At 39.0% G+C, this 17,396-nt stretch overlaps 1 protein-coding gene across 1 annotated transcript; it reads left to right on the top strand.

Annotated features, from left to right (window-relative positions):
- The first annotated feature begins 1,827 nt into the window (after window positions 1–1,827).
- Window positions 1,828–17,369, top strand: LOC119744891 (acid phosphatase type 7-like). Its single transcript, XM_038221083.1, has 12 exons — window positions 1,828–2,064; window positions 6,135–6,326; window positions 8,071–8,253; window positions 9,107–9,230; window positions 10,272–10,340; window positions 11,359–11,473; window positions 12,021–12,134; window positions 12,622–12,658; window positions 12,928–12,995; window positions 13,916–13,987; window positions 14,377–14,511; window positions 15,951–17,369. Exons 1-12 carry the CDS (start codon window positions 1,956–1,958, stop codon window positions 16,014–16,016), a joined length of 1,284 nt encoding a protein of 427 aa, XP_038077011.1. The 5' UTR covers window positions 1,828–1,955; the 3' UTR covers window positions 16,017–17,369.
- Window positions 17,370–17,396: the final 27 nt, after the last annotated feature.

Raw genomic sequence — 17,396 nt, 5'->3', positions numbered from 1 at the left:
ACATTATCACTGTGTTGGGCCAAGCACGGAATTTCTGTACTGATCAGTTGTAAGTTTGAGCAAGCTGTGCCCAGTAGTTTTTGATTAAGAGGGGAATTTCTTTCTCTTGTTTTGAGTGTATTAACCCTAACCGCCCTAAATCCTTCAAAATCCTTTTTTGCCAAAATGAAGGAATTTGAGGATTGAGGTTACATGGCAAAAGTGCGTTACTGATTTCGTTGGCCTGCACTTTGTCAAGGTCTTGGGCCGGACCTTGTGTTGTTTTTGCTCAGCCATGCATACATAATAGGCCTGTATTATGCTTGAAATCCTCCGTACTGCTCCTATCCAGGATGTCACTGGCCAAGCCTCAACATATTGACAGGCACTACCACAGGATTCAGGCCGTGGTCACGTACCCTCCACGGACCATATTCAAAAAATAATGGAGGAATTTGCAGGATTGAGGCAAGATGCTATTTTTCCATAGCCTACGACCCAGCTCAATCTGAATTTGACGTTCTTGCAAGTGAAGACATTTACAATGTGGCTGTAAAAGCGGTAACTTTGCCAATCATCAAAGAGACGTAGACGTATTATATGCAAAAATTGCATAAAAATATGTTACAACGTCAAATGCGTAAGCCGTGTCTGGACCCAGAATAGAACTTTTGGGAACCATCACCACCTCAGCTAGACCCAAGGACGTGATAGTTCATAGTACAGAAAATCAAGAAACATGGTATCAAAGGCTTGTTCTCCGATATTACTGAGTTGTGTGATGCGACAAAGTCAGGCCAAGTTGTGAACGAGAGGTATCTCCAATAATGAATTAATACGGAACGATAAGTTATGCGGGTTTTTTCCCCTCCAGCCTTGAAAGATTACGTTGAAAGAACAGAAAGCCTATGACATATTCTGTCGGCGAACTATTTATTTCCACTAGAAAACATAAAGGTGTGACAACTGGTAGGGCGAGATGAAAAAAGGCTCCGAGCAGCAGGGATAGACACAGTTTTCGAAGTGCATCATCTTCAACTGCTCTTGCTGAGGGTGTTATCACTTCATACAAAGATATATTTCAACTTCATATAGGGCCTACTGCAGACTAGGCTATACCAGCACCTTTGCAAGGTTCTACAACAAACAAACAGAACAATCGACCTTTGCAGCTTCAGTTCTTAGTGCAAACTAGACTAAAGAGTCGTTTCAAAATGTCCTTGTCACGCACGAGTATTGGGACAGTTATTTTGTAATCTGCCTGCTTGTATTGCGCCAAATGAACAGTCTGAAAATGAAAGAATCGTTTGGATTCATGACATTATGTTTCGGGTATTCAACTCACCTTTTTTTGGTTGAGCTTTGAACATGCATACCCTGTGAAGACTTGTATGAAGTGATATGAAATAGAATTAAAAAATTATGTGCATATGGAATATGAAATACAATGTGCATTCTATGAATAATAATGGAATACAAGTCGAATTCCCACCCAACATATGTGCGCTAGTTAACTCAGAGTGTTATGTCATTGACACCCGCCCTATAAAAAAGGGGTTCGTTCTTTTAATCTGCACTTTTAAAAGATGCCAACTCCTTCCAGGCGGGGCTCCATGATATACCCATCCTATATACCTCATTTGAATTACTATAGATTCTTTGAATGTATTGTGTGATCCACGTGCCTGGCACCTGGAAAGGAAGTATACCCTCTTCGACTTGTACTTCATTATTATTTATACAGTTCAAAATATATTTGATATTTCATGCGTGGTTCAAAGTCCCGAGAGCTAGTGATAAGCTGAAGTTGTAAACAAATACAAATGCGGACCACGTGAGCGAACAATGCACGTGATTTGCCAGTGTGGTCTAAATTTAAACAAACAGGAATTTACGCCCCCAGTTTTGTTTTAGTGGCACCGCTAGGGAGTTGTTTTCGAGAAGTGTCTCAATTTGCATTCAAAACAGAGTCAGCAATGATGGAAATCTCCGGGTTTCAGGTTTTGGTTGTTTGGGTTTGTCTTGTTGCGAGGATTAATGGTCAGGTGAAGCCACAACCGGAACAAGTTCATCTTTCTGCCACAGGTAGGACCGTCGTACCGTCACGTCGACCGCCGCTGAGTGAAACATTTCCCAAAACGTTTTAGATTATCCTGCAAGAAGATCGGTTTTTAAACGTTTCGTAAGCGCAGAATATCAGAAGAAACTGAGTATTTAGTATTGGGGATGGGAGCTTCTTATAATTTCTGTTGTGCCGGCAGGGTCTTTTAAAGTTACCATCAATCCCTCGCGCGCCGGGACGGGAGATTTACCCAACTATAGTTATGGAACGCCAAACATATCAATTTATTATGTTACTGAATAAACGTTGTTTGATGATGTTGTCAATTGTGATGTCCATTTAGTGATGTCGTCAATCCATTATGTGATGGGGTGCATATATGTTCCCGGATACCTATGTTCCTCAATACCGATGTTCCCCAATACCGATGTTATCCGAAATCCTTACCCTATAACCCTAACCCTAACCCTAATCTAATCCTAAGGATTTCGGTGAACATCGGTATTGGGGAACATAGGTATTGGGGAACATCGGGTAGACCCCATATGATGTTGTAAATACATTACACGATGCTGTCAATCTATCATCATGTTATATCGTCAATCCATTATGTGATGTTATCAATCTCGTCAATCCATTATGTGATGAAAGTCAATCTGTTAATCTAGCACAAACTGGATTATAGTACGGCAGCTGATAGGTGATGGGCTTGTTCATTTGATGATAAAAGCATGGAATTTGGCACACAAGTCAGAGTATGTCATGATACAGATATTTGGCTATCGGGCATCCAAGATTTGAACTTTGAAAAAATATAGCCTAAAATAACAAACGATGGCAGCCATTTTGAATTTTTTTTTTAAATTACTTATTATTCTACCTATAGGGGCTTATTTGTTCAAAGGTCAAATCTGCGATGGCCCATAGCCAAATTTCTTTTTTCAGACATACTCTGCTGTGCCAGATTCCATGCTTTTATCATCAAAGTGAACAATCCCGCCACTATATTTCCCTATATCTTTCCTACTATTGATTACCTTACGTCCATCCTGTCTTCAGGCTTATGGTATCCTGCTTAGCTTTACAACAATAGTTTAATGTTACCAGACTTCCTGTAACGAGCTAGCGCGGTGCAAATTCGAAGCAAATGAGGATTGTATGTCCAGAAATGATCTTAAAAAGTGTGTCCGTCGGCAGCTAGCTGTTTTCCTTTTTGTTTTTACTTTTCCTTGAAAAAGCAGTGAAATACGGTCGTTTATCGACCCTGACCAAAATCAGTTGAAATTGAAGAAAAGTGATGGGGAGAATGCGGTTGTTATAGGTGGGGCTGACCTGCTTGTTGGTCAGGGTCCACGATAAACAACCCTATTTCAACCATTACTGTTTTTCATGTAAATCATAAAGAAAACAGCTGCCAAGGGAAACCATTTTTCAGATCAGATTTCTTGACATACAATCTTCATTTCCACGTGCTAGCCCGATACAGGAATTATGGTTACATTAATCTATTGTTTTATAATGAAACCGAAGCAGGATACATAAGGCTGAATAAATGGACGCCGAAGAGAGATCATTGTCTAACTATTCACAGGTGGAAACGATGAATCGGTCCTGAATGGGCGTGTTCAGGATCCTTGGTCAAGGGGGGCGGGACAACGAACAAATATAGCCAATGTCTACCAGAATAGTCATTGGGTATATTTACATTAAAAATCTGTTGTGTTTTTTTTTTCTTTTTTCTTTTTACAATTTTTTTTTTTTATCAAATTTTTGGTGCAAGTTCAAAATCTGACCATTGAGTCATGCAACTATCAAAACGGGCGTCATGTACGCGCTCCCGATCTAGACTTTTAAAGGTATAGAGTAGACAATTTTCAGCTGTCCAGAAAGTAATTGACGGAATTAGTGTTGAAAACTTACTTGGTTTAAGGATAGTATTTGCACTTAACTCTCTGTGAAATTATTCTTTCTGGCATGCTGTCATTTTGAAGATGACAATAAAAGAAATTTCATTTCAAAAGATGCGTCAAGTGACGCATTTTAGGAAATGTCCGTATTAGTCGTTGGTTTGTAGTTCGGCGAATCCGTGAATGGGTGCGCACAAGCGTTGGCACAACAGAGCATTTTTTTTCCTGGGTTTTTTCCGCACTTCATCAGTCACCATAATTATGTTTCATTCTATTCTATGTATTCACCTTTTCGTGGTAACTATACGTGAAAACGATAAACGTGATAACAATAATCCTTTTCATGAAATGCGTTTGTAACTTTCAATATCTTCGTTTGAGGCCGTCATTAAAGTACGTACGCACGAAAGGGGTGGGGATTGCATACGTTATGCGTACACGGGGGAGGGGAGGGGGGTCCAAGCCAATGTGTACGTACGCAGAGCGTTAATTAATTTGCTTGTCATAAAATCAAATGTACTTTCTCGTGTTAAATACCTGCCAAGACCAACTTTTATGCATCGAAAGTCGTAACAACACACACCGCCAGCCAACGCATTTGGAGTTGAGGCAATTGTGATACGGGCCCCTCTCTAGTTTTGGTCAAGTATAGATAGAGTCAAAAGGTATGTTCTATCTTTCCAAAACAACTTCTGCAACCTAACACTTACTTCTCTTAAATCTAAACACAATTTTGTTTGAAATTCGAACAGTATCTCTTTGTGGAAAATGCGATTTTCGTACGCATTTTACACTTCATGCAATGCGAACCAACGCGGTTTTGCGCGGTATGCGGTGATCGCTGTCTTTATTTTCGTGCTGCATTTGTGTGTATTCGTCATCGTTATAATCCAAAATTTCCCATACAATAAATAAAAATGCCTGCTCTCTATCCACAACACTTTCTGGTTGGTTTTAAATGTCACTAGTTTTGCACACCGGAATGCGTATGCGTACTGGTAAAGGGGGAGGGAGGTTGGAACAACCCCCCGCACCCCCCCCCCCCCCCGGCCCCCGCATGCCGTCCGTACAGGGGGAGGAGGCGTACCAGGTCTAAGAAGTCGGCATGTTGTGCGTGAGTAATTTATGGACGGCCCCTTTGCGCAATTGCTGGCGCGGGTTTATTTAAAAAAAAAAAAAACAGACATGATTTATGAATAACGAAGTGAAGTTTCGCCGACGCGGGATGACTTCACAACCACGGGCGTCGCTATACAGGGGGTTGTGAGGGGTGTCACCCCCCCCCCCCCTCATTAGTCAGTTTTGTCGGCAATATCATGGTGCTGTCGGCAAAATAGAAAATGAAGAATGGAGAAGAAAGGGGAAAGGAGGAGGGAAGAAGAGAAAAATGAAGAATGTAAAAAATAAACACCGCTGTTCAAAACCCCGCGAAGCTAAAATCCAGTTCGGCAACACGGCAAAAGATTGTCATGTCGGCACGAGCTGCCGTGCGAGGTCGCTTCATACACGGCGGTTGTCAGCTACAGCTGTGCAAAATACAAACATGCAGGGGCGGCGGAAACCCCCCCCCCCCCCCCCCCTTTATCCAAGTGCCCCTTTTTTTGCGGACATAAATGTGCCCCCTCGAATTACAAAAAAAAATGCCCTAAAGGTTTCAGATTTGTTTTCGTTTTGCTGAAAGATCACTTACCTTTTTGTGATCCGTGGACAGAACTTTCAAACGGTGGTTGTGTTAAAAAGCCCGTAACTTGAAAAGTACAGAAGTGATTTGAATGAATCTTGTACTACTTCCCTAAAAGAAAGCTTATGAATTGGGCTTTCATATTTTTGATTTTGAAAGTGTTACATTTAGAACTTCACTAAAACAATGGTCCCGACATATGGGTTTCGGTTTTTTGACTCACCCTGTAGAGGAAGCAGGTTGTTGTTTTTTCACTTTAAAAAAATGAAACATGAAAACTGAAACTTTGACAAGAGAAAATATTGATTTAGTCGAAGAGCATGGGAAGTACATCTTTAAGCTCTAGAATAAATTTGAACTGATGAGAAATAACAGAGATTACAGATTCCGAAATATGCGAACGGTCCTGAATAAGTCAATACAACATGCCTAGAGTGTGTGTGTGTCATTTTGGAGAATGTAATTCACGACAATCCCTATACACCCCTCTGTGAATTCCCTGCAGGCAATGTGACGGAAATGATTGTCACCTGGAGTACTTTTGAAGACACTCCGTCAATGGTCCAGTTTGGGACGACAAAACCTGATCAGAACGCCACAGGATCCAGCACTAAGTTTGTCGACGGTGGGGTTTTGAAACGCGCACAGCTCATCCATCGAGTCAAACTGACGGGTCTGACACCGGGTACAAAGTACGGTAAGAGAACATTTGGTGGGCACATAATTTTCAAACCTATAGCAGGGATTTGAACAGCGCATTGCAGAATTAATAATGAGGAATTTCAAAATTGTGTCTTGTCTCCAACTTCATCAGCTACAGGAGATTTTCCCTAATATCTATGTTCCCCAACCCTAACTACCATATCTAACCCTAGCCCAACAGTGTGGCCGCGATATCTGCTCTGCGCAGCAATACTGAGGCAACACAAGTGGGGCTAATCTAACCCTAACCCTAATGGATTTTGGGGAACATAGCTATTGGGGAACATCGGGTACACCCCATTTTTAGGCCCTGATTTAGTGGATTCTGGCTACATGATCTGCCCAGGAACTTTACTTCCTTTAATATTTGGCCAAAGTTTTGAATATTTGCAAGATGGGCAATTTCACCCTCACTCACGTTACACTTATATGCCATGACGTTACTTTGACCACTCAGTGCTTTATATTTGATCAAACTGAATCAAACCAGCCATACAACAACCTTGGGGTCAGGTGTACTCTAAAAATGGAAAAAAAAACATTCAACCCATTCATTCACTTTTTGAACCCCTGTGTTTTGTTGGTCGTCACTCACCTTACAAAAAAGGTCATGGAAATTGTGCCTGGTTAAAGTCTCCTCAAACTTTAGTCTGCAACACAGAAGTAACATTGTTTTACCCAAGGGCGGATCCAGAACACAATTTTTTTTGGGGGGGGGCCAAAAAAAAATTTGGTCCCCCCAAAAAGTGGGTCAAAAAAATTATGGCGTGGGGTTCGGGGCCCGCTTAAGGGCTCCGAAATTTTTTTGGATTCTAGATGCTCTGTGGTGCGATCTGAGGCCATTTCTGACCACTTTAACCAATGTTTTTTGGAGGAAAAGATAGTGGTTTACACCATTGCCTGCCTTTATTGCGATGTCACATAAAAAAAAAAAAATTGGATCCGCTTTTGGTTTTACCTTTCATTCATCCCATAACTAGATATGAAAACCCATTTTTAATAAAATCAGTGTGTATTTTAGATGCAAGAGACATTATAGACTACAGAGAGGTACCGTCACTCACGTTACGTCACTCACGTTACGTCACTCACGTTACTTCCTCTTCATTTTTACAGGGCGTGAAATCTGACTTTGATGAACTGCAACATGATGAAACTCTTCTTATATTATGAACCTTTCTCTCTGTCTTAAACACAAAACTCTCAATATCTCTCGCTTACAAGGAGTCAAAATGACTACCACAAACCAATGATTTTAGCCCCCCAAAATCCTAGGTTTTTGACCCCAAATCATTCCATCTCATTTGCACACCTCTCAAATGAAAGATCTTGTTGTCCCCTTTAATTTGACACCACAGTTGATGTGATGCTTGTAGTTTGGAAGATTTCATACAGTTTCCAGCCTTGTCCACTTTTGCGTGAAATTTCTTCTTATTGATTCAGAAGCTAAGAGATTAAGCTGAGGCCTCGTGGTATATATAATGTCTTTGTGGCCCCCCCCCCCGGCATCAGCAAAAAGTACATCAGCAAAAAGTAAATCAATGTCGATCATTATATTAAGTGATTTCCCCTGCCCCATTTTTTTCTGACAAGTCTCAGTCACAGTGTTCTGAGCCAGTGCAGCCCAGAATCCCAACTTCCAGTCCCCTGTCCACACAAATATAATCAGAATGAATTTTGCCCGGTTTGACAATTGTCAAAAACTTGAAAATGAACTTTGTTGTTGTTTTTTATTGAAGTCTATCGTTGTGGGAGCGACGAAGGCTGGAGTCCACTATTTTTCTTCAGTGCCCTTCAGAACAGGACTGACTGGACCCCTCGCCTCGCCCTGTACGGTGACATGGGCAACGTGAATGCTCAGTCATTGGGTCGCTTGCAAGTAGCCGCGCAGGGAGGAGAATACGATGCCATCTTACACGTCGGTGAGTTTCATTTTATGGACACACCCATGAATGGGATCCTTCCTCTCATAACAGGATGGAATGATGACAAGTGAAACGACGATTCTTGAAATCGCAATTTGGACGAAACCGGGAGCTAGGTTTGGGGTCATTGTGTTTAAATGATGATATTCTTTGAATAAATTGAGCAATTTCAGTATTTTTTCATCTAAAAGAAGCTTATGAAATTGGCTTTCCAGTCATTATTTGTTTTGGTGCTACATATTGTTTTCAATATGAAAGATAATTTTAGGGATTTGGGTTCCACTTTTTTTGACTCACCAGACCTTAAAGAGGCACTTCCCGTGTTCTTTGACTAATTCAGTTTTTTCTCTTGTCAAAGTTTCAGTTTTCATGTTTTTTATTTAATGAAACAAACTACTTTTTTCTATTTTGTGTATTTTCACCCACCTGAAAAAAACTTTTTATTATGGGTTGCTTTTGAGCCTGACCTGATTCACCTTGTGAGTATAGACTGGTACTCAGTCCCTATATTATCAATCCTGACAAAATGGCGGGAACTTGCCCACCCTATCTTTGTACATTAATTACTCCATAGTCAATACTAAAATTGGGTCGATATTTTTTATCTTTCAGTGGCGCACAGCGTTCATTACTCATGTTATGATAAGGGCAGGAACCTGCAAAAACTTAATTATTGTCGGCGGCTCAGTCGTCAAATAATTCAGTTTTTAACTGTTGAATGTTTCATCCATGTCTCATGCAAAAGTCAATAACTTTTATATTGCTAGACAGAAAAAAATAGAAACTAAAAAATTAAAAATTCGAGGTGAAACTTGAAAATGACATCTTTGAGATACTCTTTGCTTTTCAGGGGACTTTGCCTATAACTTTGACAATGACAACGGTATGGTTGGGGATGAGTTTATGCGCCAAATTGAGTCTGTCGCAGCCTACGTGCCATACATGACGGCAGTTGGAAACCATGAAAATGCATAGTAAGTGCAACTGATGGACCTCCTATACCCCTGATAATTAGTTTATGTACAGAAGGAGAGATTAGATGCCTGAGCTCTGGAAAATTTAATTATAGTTAACCATAGTTGGACTAACCTCACTCGAACGAAAGATGAATGGACTACAGGGTGACTGTAAGGTCAGAGCCAAATTCTGCTAAATGCACATCAAAAATATGTCACATTTATCAAAAATCTGCCAAATTCCCCAGAATTACTTGAAATACACTATAAACACTTAAAATCACATGCAGATTGGTAGTATTACCTTAATTAAGATTCAAATTACATAATAAACAATCTAGTCACATAAAGATGTTGTGAAATTATTGGTAAATTCAGTTCGGGCAAAACGCAGATCCGCGCCGGCCATGACGAAGTCAGTTTCCCAGTGAACCTCAGCACCTAGCTTGACCAGGCAACCTGTCCATATGCAAGGGTTGTTTGAAAGGATTGAAGCTTTTTTAAACAAATGTACACTTTTTTGGTTCAAATGTGCTGTTTTTCTGTCAAATAACCATTTTTGCAGAATTCTGCCTGAAATCTGCCAAAAAATCCATTCTGTCAAATTTTCTGTCAAACTCGTTTTGGACCCAGATGAGTGTGATGATACTTTGACCATTTGACTCGAGGTGTTTGCGCGTTGGTATTACATTAGTGCGCAGGTGTAAGTTACGTCACAAATCAACCACCAGTCAACTTGAACTAGTGGTCCTTACCCAGACTTGCTTTCTAATTGACACCCAGGTGTGCCGAGTTGGGTGTATTCCTTAAAGAAAATGCTAGGGGTTTGCGCATATTCGAATTAAAATAAATGAAACTTGAACCTTGAACCTTGAACCAAATGAAAATGGTCGTGTGCTTCCTCCGACACATGCATGAACATATCCCATCTCTTAAAAACTACTCCTTGAATTTTTTTAAGCAGGTTTTGTAAATTGTGGGAAATTGATTGGAATATTGATTAAGTAGTTTAAAAATTTAAAGCATAGTACACTAATTTTTCCTTTCTTCATCTAACAGTAATTTTTCCCACTACAAGAATCGGTTCACGATGCCATCCTATGACAGCAACCAGAATCTGTGGTATAGGTAAGCCTCACTATATATAGCTGCCTTTCCTGCCTGAGTTTTCAGTCTGTCTTGTGTCCATTGCGTTGTTAAGGTCTATATACATATAATATATAGGCCAATAGCCGTATACACTTATACAGGCCTTAAATTTGCGATCGCCACAAAACAGCCTATACGGTTACTGATGATTTTATCACAAACTTGAATGACAGTCATTTTCCTAGTCTCAGATTTTTCCTAATCCCGGAATACTTCAAATGAAAACCTTCCTCTTTTGGATTGATCTCCAATACCATTTTTCCTGACGAGGTGCGTTTTGAAAAGGATAATGTAAGCTTTTTGATGTACAAATATGTTTTCGATTCAATTTCTAGGAAAGGAATTTTTATACCAGATTTCCGACTCGCACTTTGACATGTTTGGACGGCTTGTCAAAAATCTGCTTGCTTTGGGATAGTTCTGGCTGCAAAATTGATTTTCTCACGTGGTTATTTTTTTTATGCAAGAAGCAGTTTTTGACCCGACGTGCGATCCGTAAGTGGTTAAACCGATCCGGAAAAGTCTCATCGGCACGTTTGACATCATATATTCGAAAATATTTTTCCACTGTTAACAGCAAGTGTCTTTATGCTAAAGTAACAACTACGAGAAACAACTGAATGACTAACTTTGATGGCAGAAAATCAAACTAGCCTTAAGTTTGTTTTATCAACAGTACAGCTTCCTCACGTTATAAATTTGTACATCTTCCTTACCATCCTTTCTTCAGTGTGAAACAACTCCAAAGTTTGATCACCAGCAAAAACGAGAGAATGTTATCGTAAAACCAAGTTGTAGAATACGGTCAACAAATATGAAAACTTGGTTTGGGGTTTACAATACTTTGTGGCACTTTCTGAAAGCTATAAGTATTATGTTGATGTGCCAAGTTCTGGTACAACCCTCCTCACTGAAGGACTTTTTAGGGGGAAGACCGATAGTATAAGATTATAATTAATTAATTATTTGTGCATATATCCTTTCTGCTGTCTTCCAGCTGGAATATTGGACCTGTTCATTTCGTGATATTTTCTACGGAGGTGTATTTCTTCAAAGAGGATTCAAAGCAGACAAAAGTCAACCAGTTGAAGTGGCTTGAAGAAGATCTCAAGGTACATGGACACTGCAAACTGTCACACGGGTCTGGGCCATTGATTGGGTTGGGGTGGTTATACATGTAGCTACAAGTTACACTTGAGTTGCAAAAAAACTTGCCTGACGAAAACACAACTAGTGAAAACAAATTTGCTTGCAAAATGTAAACCCGATAAAAGTAGATACATGGAATATACTAGAAAGCAGAAGGTCGTGGGTTCGAGTCCCACCCAAGTGATTTTTTTTCAACTTCCCCTCGTGAGGTAACACACTGAGTAAACAGTGTTTATATGTCGGTGATGAAAGGCAAAACCTAATTTGATTTACATTACCCCGACGCAAAATTCCACCTTACGATAACTGTACATTTTTATCTTGTTCAGGTCCCTGCAGGCATTGGCCTATGCTTAGGCAAAACTGATTTTGAAAAATGGAATTGCGATTGAGATCTGAGTAACTCAGGACGTGAGTCTCAGTCTGAGCCACTGTAAATACTACTCAAATAGATAAACGGGTCTTTCGTATGTTTGTGCAGTGATTATCTGTGTGATGTTTTTGGTATAGGAAGCCAATGATCCGAAGAACAGAACAGAACACCCGTGGATCATAACCCTTGGACACCGGCCTATGTATTGCTCGGACCTCGATGGGGATGACTGTACTAGACGGGGTAGCCTTGTAAGTAGTACACTTGGGATATGGCTTTCCATAGAAACTTCTGTATCTTGATGGGATGGCGAATATCTGGTTCCGATGCACATCCTACTCGATCCTGAACTTACTTGTGATTGACTTGTTGTGGACTTTTGAGTACTGATGTGATTACATGAGATCCTTCTTAGTCTTAAGACCAGTCTTGAGGTTGGATTTGTTTGGTTTTGGTCTTGTTTCCAGCTTGGAATACTAGACCCTAATCTGGGTCTAAATCTCAACGCCTCGGGCCATGATGATTCAACCTAGAAATACAAAAACAAATTCAAAGGGCAAGACTCGAGTTTTTATCCTAATTCAAAGTTGAAGAGAAACACTTGTTTTTGAAAACAATTAATATGCCCTAACTGTCTGGATTCTTTAAACATAGGTTTGTATTTTGGCAGTGTACAGACTGGTATTCTTGACTCTTGTTTCTCAGTAAAATTGAGCGGTATTTTCTTTTTGTCTATAGGTGCGAGCAGCTTTGGAGGATTTATTCTATAAGAACGGTAAGTAACTCAACGTAGAATTAAAATTTGAATATTCTGGTCTTTGTTTGATTTCCAGAGTTTCAAAAGAAATACATCGGTAAAGTATAAATCCATTTCTTTAAATGCAAGATTTCGCTAGTACTCACCCCCAATACTTTTCATTGCAATTAATTATTGGCTAAAACTGAACAGAATTTTTAAAACTTGAGCAAAACTTGTGGTGGTTAACTGTATCGGAAAATTTGCCATTAATTATTGAATGAGTGTTCCTGTTTATTTTGTAACAGGTGTTGATATGGAGATCTGGGCCCACGAGCACAACTATGAAAGACTGTGGCCAGTCTATCAAGAAAAGGTAGAGAAGGTTTATTGAGTTGCCAAAAAGGCATTTCAATTCCATTGAGTTGTTCCACAACGTTTGAAGGGGTAATCTAGCTACCAGTATTGTGCTGCAGGATATCAGATTGGAGATTGAGTAATCAAACCAATCGGCACCGTTTTCACGAAGAGCCTCATGTAGATTTTGAAGAAAAAACGTTTTCGAGATAATCGGAAGAAAAGTTCCTCCTATTTATAAACTACAAAAACCACTACTTTGCAACACCTCTATGCATTAAGAAAACATTCACATGATTCTTTGAAAGGTAAACTATGTAAACCCAGTAATTAGAATCAGCACAATGGTTAATTAGCCAAAATTAATTAGTAAAGATGTGAGTCCCTTCGTGAAAACGAAAATCCATGTTTTCGTAATTTAGGCCCTTTCTGTTCAATGTGTTTTTCCATAGGGAAGGAGCGCGCGTGTTACACGCGCGCAGCTGAGAATGTAATAAATATGTGTGGCTCTTCGTGAAAACGAAAATCTCACTTGACCTATTTTACGCCTTTTCGTCCAATACGTTTTGTACGTGTTCAAGGGGCGGCTATGTTCGTGTCTCTTCGTGGAAACGCAAAATGCACGAATTGAGATGCCTGCCCCTTGCATTATTAATTGTAATTAAGAAATTAATGATGTTTTGCTTACAGAAGCATGTAAAAATGGTAAAGTACGATGTGTTAAAACGAAATAGTGAGAGAAAAAATCGAAATCGAAAAAGTAATCACTTTTGACATGTGTGTCTCTTCATGAAAACGGTGACGACTTTATGGCCAACATACAGCAAATATCGTGTGATAAGCTCCAATAGTTACTGGGATTTTGTGTCAAACTTTTAAGTATATAATCAAAATGATAGGAGAGGCACGTGTATTTAATATTCCTGTTACTTTTGTTAGGTTTACAATGGCAGTAAAGATGCACCATACACAAATCCAAAGGCGCCTGTGCACATCATCACTGGCTCGGCGGTAAGTGATATTTTATTGGGGGAGGGGTCTGTTGGGGAGGGGGCAGGGTTTGAGGGAACTGTTCTGGTTGATGAAGTGGTAGATTTGTGTTCTTTCCTGGCAAGTAATGAGAAATACCTTTCCCAGTTTTACACGCAAAATGTGCACCAAATTTTATACCTGATATATTATTTCTTGCTTTTTTTCCAAACAATATTTAAGACTTTAATGTGCTACAAAAATTTAACAATGAAATATGTATATATTATGTATAACCTGAATTAAACTTGAGTGAATGACATCTTGTCTGAGCATTGGCTTATTTTTTAGGAATCCTTTTAAGTGTAGATTAGGCATTGATCATGAAACCATTAATTGTTGATGTGTTTTTTTCTTTTCTTAAATTACAGGGATGCCAAGAGCGTCATGGTATCTTCTTTTTGCCCAGGCCGTGGGACGCTTTCCGCGCCAATGACTACGGATTCACATTGATGCAGGTGATCAACAAGACTCACCTAGCTTGGCAGCAAATCTCCGATGATAAGGTAGACTGGGCAATGTTTTCCCTTTCAGTTCTTAGGGTTTTCAAACCTACTTTCATCTCCCTAGCTGTTTCTTTATGTTGAATCCTTCTTCTTCATAATAACTGGACATACTCTAATCTTTGGCTTCTTGTTTTTGCTTTGGCTTTGTTTTGTAGGATTTATTTTCTTGGAAGCAGAACATATGGATCGGTATTACAGGCATATAGGATCATTTGTATTTATCCCAGAAAATTAATCTACATGTACCAAAGTATAGGTTTTCCCGGCCAATTTCCTAAAATGTTCATTCACTTCTGAAAATCGGTCATTCATTTTCCTCTGAATTTGAGAATCGCTCTGAACACGCATTTCATTTTTGCTATATACCAGAGCATTCGATTCCATTTCAGTTCAATCAATTAAGTGACTGAGCAGCACCTTTCGTTTATGTTCATTCAGATTCGTTGAAAGACATCTTTTTCACTTTTAGAGGTCGATTTCAAATATTGACTGTTCTGTTTTCACTTTAAGTTAATATTTTGTGATGTAATCTGCTATTTGAATAAGAAAAACGTACTTTGATTGCACATTCACGAAATTGTATTCCAGAACTCTGCGCGCAAAGGTAGGCCTATGCTTGCGTAAATGAATGCACAGGTAACGTAATTGGCCGTCTGTTTCCGAAAACCGAATGCACGGACAATGACATGATTGGACTTCCGTTGAATTGAAATGGGATTAAAGACGTGCATTCATATTCAGACGAAAACGAATGACCCATTTTTAGAAGTGAACGAACAGTTCAGGAAATTGGTCGGGAAAACCTATATTATCAAATAGCTTACTTGGATGTAGCAGCGCGTAGCCAGGGTTCTCATTAGTGTTGGGCGGTTCCAGAATTTCTGGCGCCGGTTCTGGTTGGGAAGGGGCTGGACACCATCTTCCCATTGGGGCACTATTCAAAACCGACATTATGGTCAATGTCAGAAAATAGGCGATGCAATACAATTCCCATAGGACGTTAGAAAGAACCAGCCAATCACGAAAACAAAAAAAAGGTTTTCGTTAATTTGGTATGTACATAGAAAGGGACATGTTGGTGACGTCATGATTGGGTCATTATGGGTCCCGATACGACATCTTCAAGGGACGTATTTTAAAGTCCTATATCTGAAGAACTACAAGAACAGCTCAATAAATCATGGAACTGTGTTCAAAACAAAAAAAGCATAAACTCATCAAACAAACAATGCGGAAAATCTCTATGTTCTGTTCCTCGAACAGACAAAGATCTAGTTATTATTTGTACTGTCAGAGGAGACCACGCATTAATGACACCAATTCCATTTTTGTGCTCCTGGTGGGATTCTAACCAGGGTCACAAGATTTTTAAAAGTTACTTGTAAGTAAACCTGCCTACATTGTCACTTTTTTTCTTTCTTTCTTTTTGGAACATGCAGCACGGGGAAGTGATCGACAAAGTGATGCTTATCAAAGACAAACATGGACCAGAAGCCTGGCTGTAATCTTGGCAGAGGACGATCACGACTGAGCAGCTGTAATTAAGGAAACGGGAAAAATTTTACTATTGGGGTTTGTTTCGCTGCGAACGTCAGCTTTTTTATTGTTATAATATTGCTTGTCGCACCTCAATCAGACACTCCATTGACAAGTTATGGCTGTTTAAAGTTTGCATTTATCAACATGTCAAGAAAGTAAATGTTGACGTATTAAAATTTGTAAAAATATTTTACAATTGTTTTTTCTAGTTACAATGCACTCAGGAATTGCCAATGTATTAAATAAATGTTTTATTCTATGCAAATAGTTATACAAGATTTGTTTTTGAAAAGATCACACCAACGAATTATTTGAAATATATATGTTTATATATTGGTTACTTTTAAACTTCACTTTTCAATCTACAAACATTTCTACAGTTTAGAGTTTCGTGCACATCTGGCTAAGCTGAAAAATGATTTATATTGCATAAAAAAATTAAATCTAAATGCTTGAATTCTATGCACCACAGATATGAAACTTGGTTCCTCTCGACTGTGTGGTTAACAAGTTTTACAACTTGAACTACGGGGGATCATTTGTAATTGCAAGCTGCACCCAGAAAAGTACCTTTAAATTTCATGACAGAAACCTTGCTCAATTGAAGACAGAACTGGTATCAAACACCTGTGAAATTGTTCCACCTGAAATGGTATCGTTAGGAAGAAAACTAACATTGAAGGTGGTTTCAAAATAAGGTGCCCACAGGCACGCTGTGTAAGCAACGGAATCCTGTTTCGAAAACCAAAATACATAATGTACTGTGCACGCGTATTCTGTTTTCTCAGTTAGTGCTCAATGAGCTGAATGTTCAACAGTTTTTAAAGATTTTTAGCGAATTTGTTGTTTCAAGCAAAACAGTTGTACTAAAAGGAAACGATCCTTTGTTCTTTTAACAATCATTAATATATATGTAACAAATGTACCAGAACCATTTTGATAAATTCTGTTAGTTTTAAAGTTGTTTTTAACAAAAAGATATTCTCAGTTTTTCAGATATTTCGCTTTTCCCCACTGATAAAGTAATGGCATTTATCAAATAGACGAGACTATGAATTTTATCTGAACAACTAGATCTTCTAAAAACTTGTATGGGAAATAAGTATCAAACATATTTCATAAAACCAAGTTAAATTTGGTCTTGTATGACTACAACTTTTGATTGAATTTAACAGAAATTCTAACCCAAACAAGTTGGTTATAGAACGACCCAATTTTGGGTAGTTGCAGTTTTTACCCTTTCTTGGATAAACTTAACACAGGCAATTTTTCAGTGAATCCTTCAAAAACCTCTTTGCCAAAATTGAGGAATTTGGAGGATTGAGGTTACATGGCAAAAGTGCGTT

Source organism: Patiria miniata, unplaced genomic scaffold (genome assembly GCF_015706575.1).
Source record: "Patiria miniata isolate m_02_andy unplaced genomic scaffold, ASM1570657v1 HiC_scaffold_7, whole genome shotgun sequence".
Classification (NCBI taxonomy): domain Eukaryota; kingdom Metazoa; phylum Echinodermata; class Asteroidea; order Valvatida; family Asterinidae; genus Patiria; species Patiria miniata.
The sequence above is the reverse complement of the archived record's forward strand: the minus strand, read 5'-3'. Positions and strand labels throughout refer to the sequence as shown.

Excerpts from the sequence above, each read along its gene's own strand:
- LOC119744891 (XM_038221083.1), top strand. The coding sequence starts at position 1,956 with ATGATGGAAATCTCCGGGTTTCAGGTTTTGGTTGTTTGGGTTTGTCTT. Across the intron at positions 9,231-10,271 it reads GGAAACCATGAAAATGCATA|TAATTTTTCCCACTACAAGA; the intron begins GTAAGTGCAACT and ends TTCATCTAACAG. Across the intron at positions 13,988-14,376 it reads ACATCATCACTGGCTCGGCG|GGATGCCAAGAGCGTCATGG; the intron begins GTAAGTGATATT and ends CTTAAATTACAG.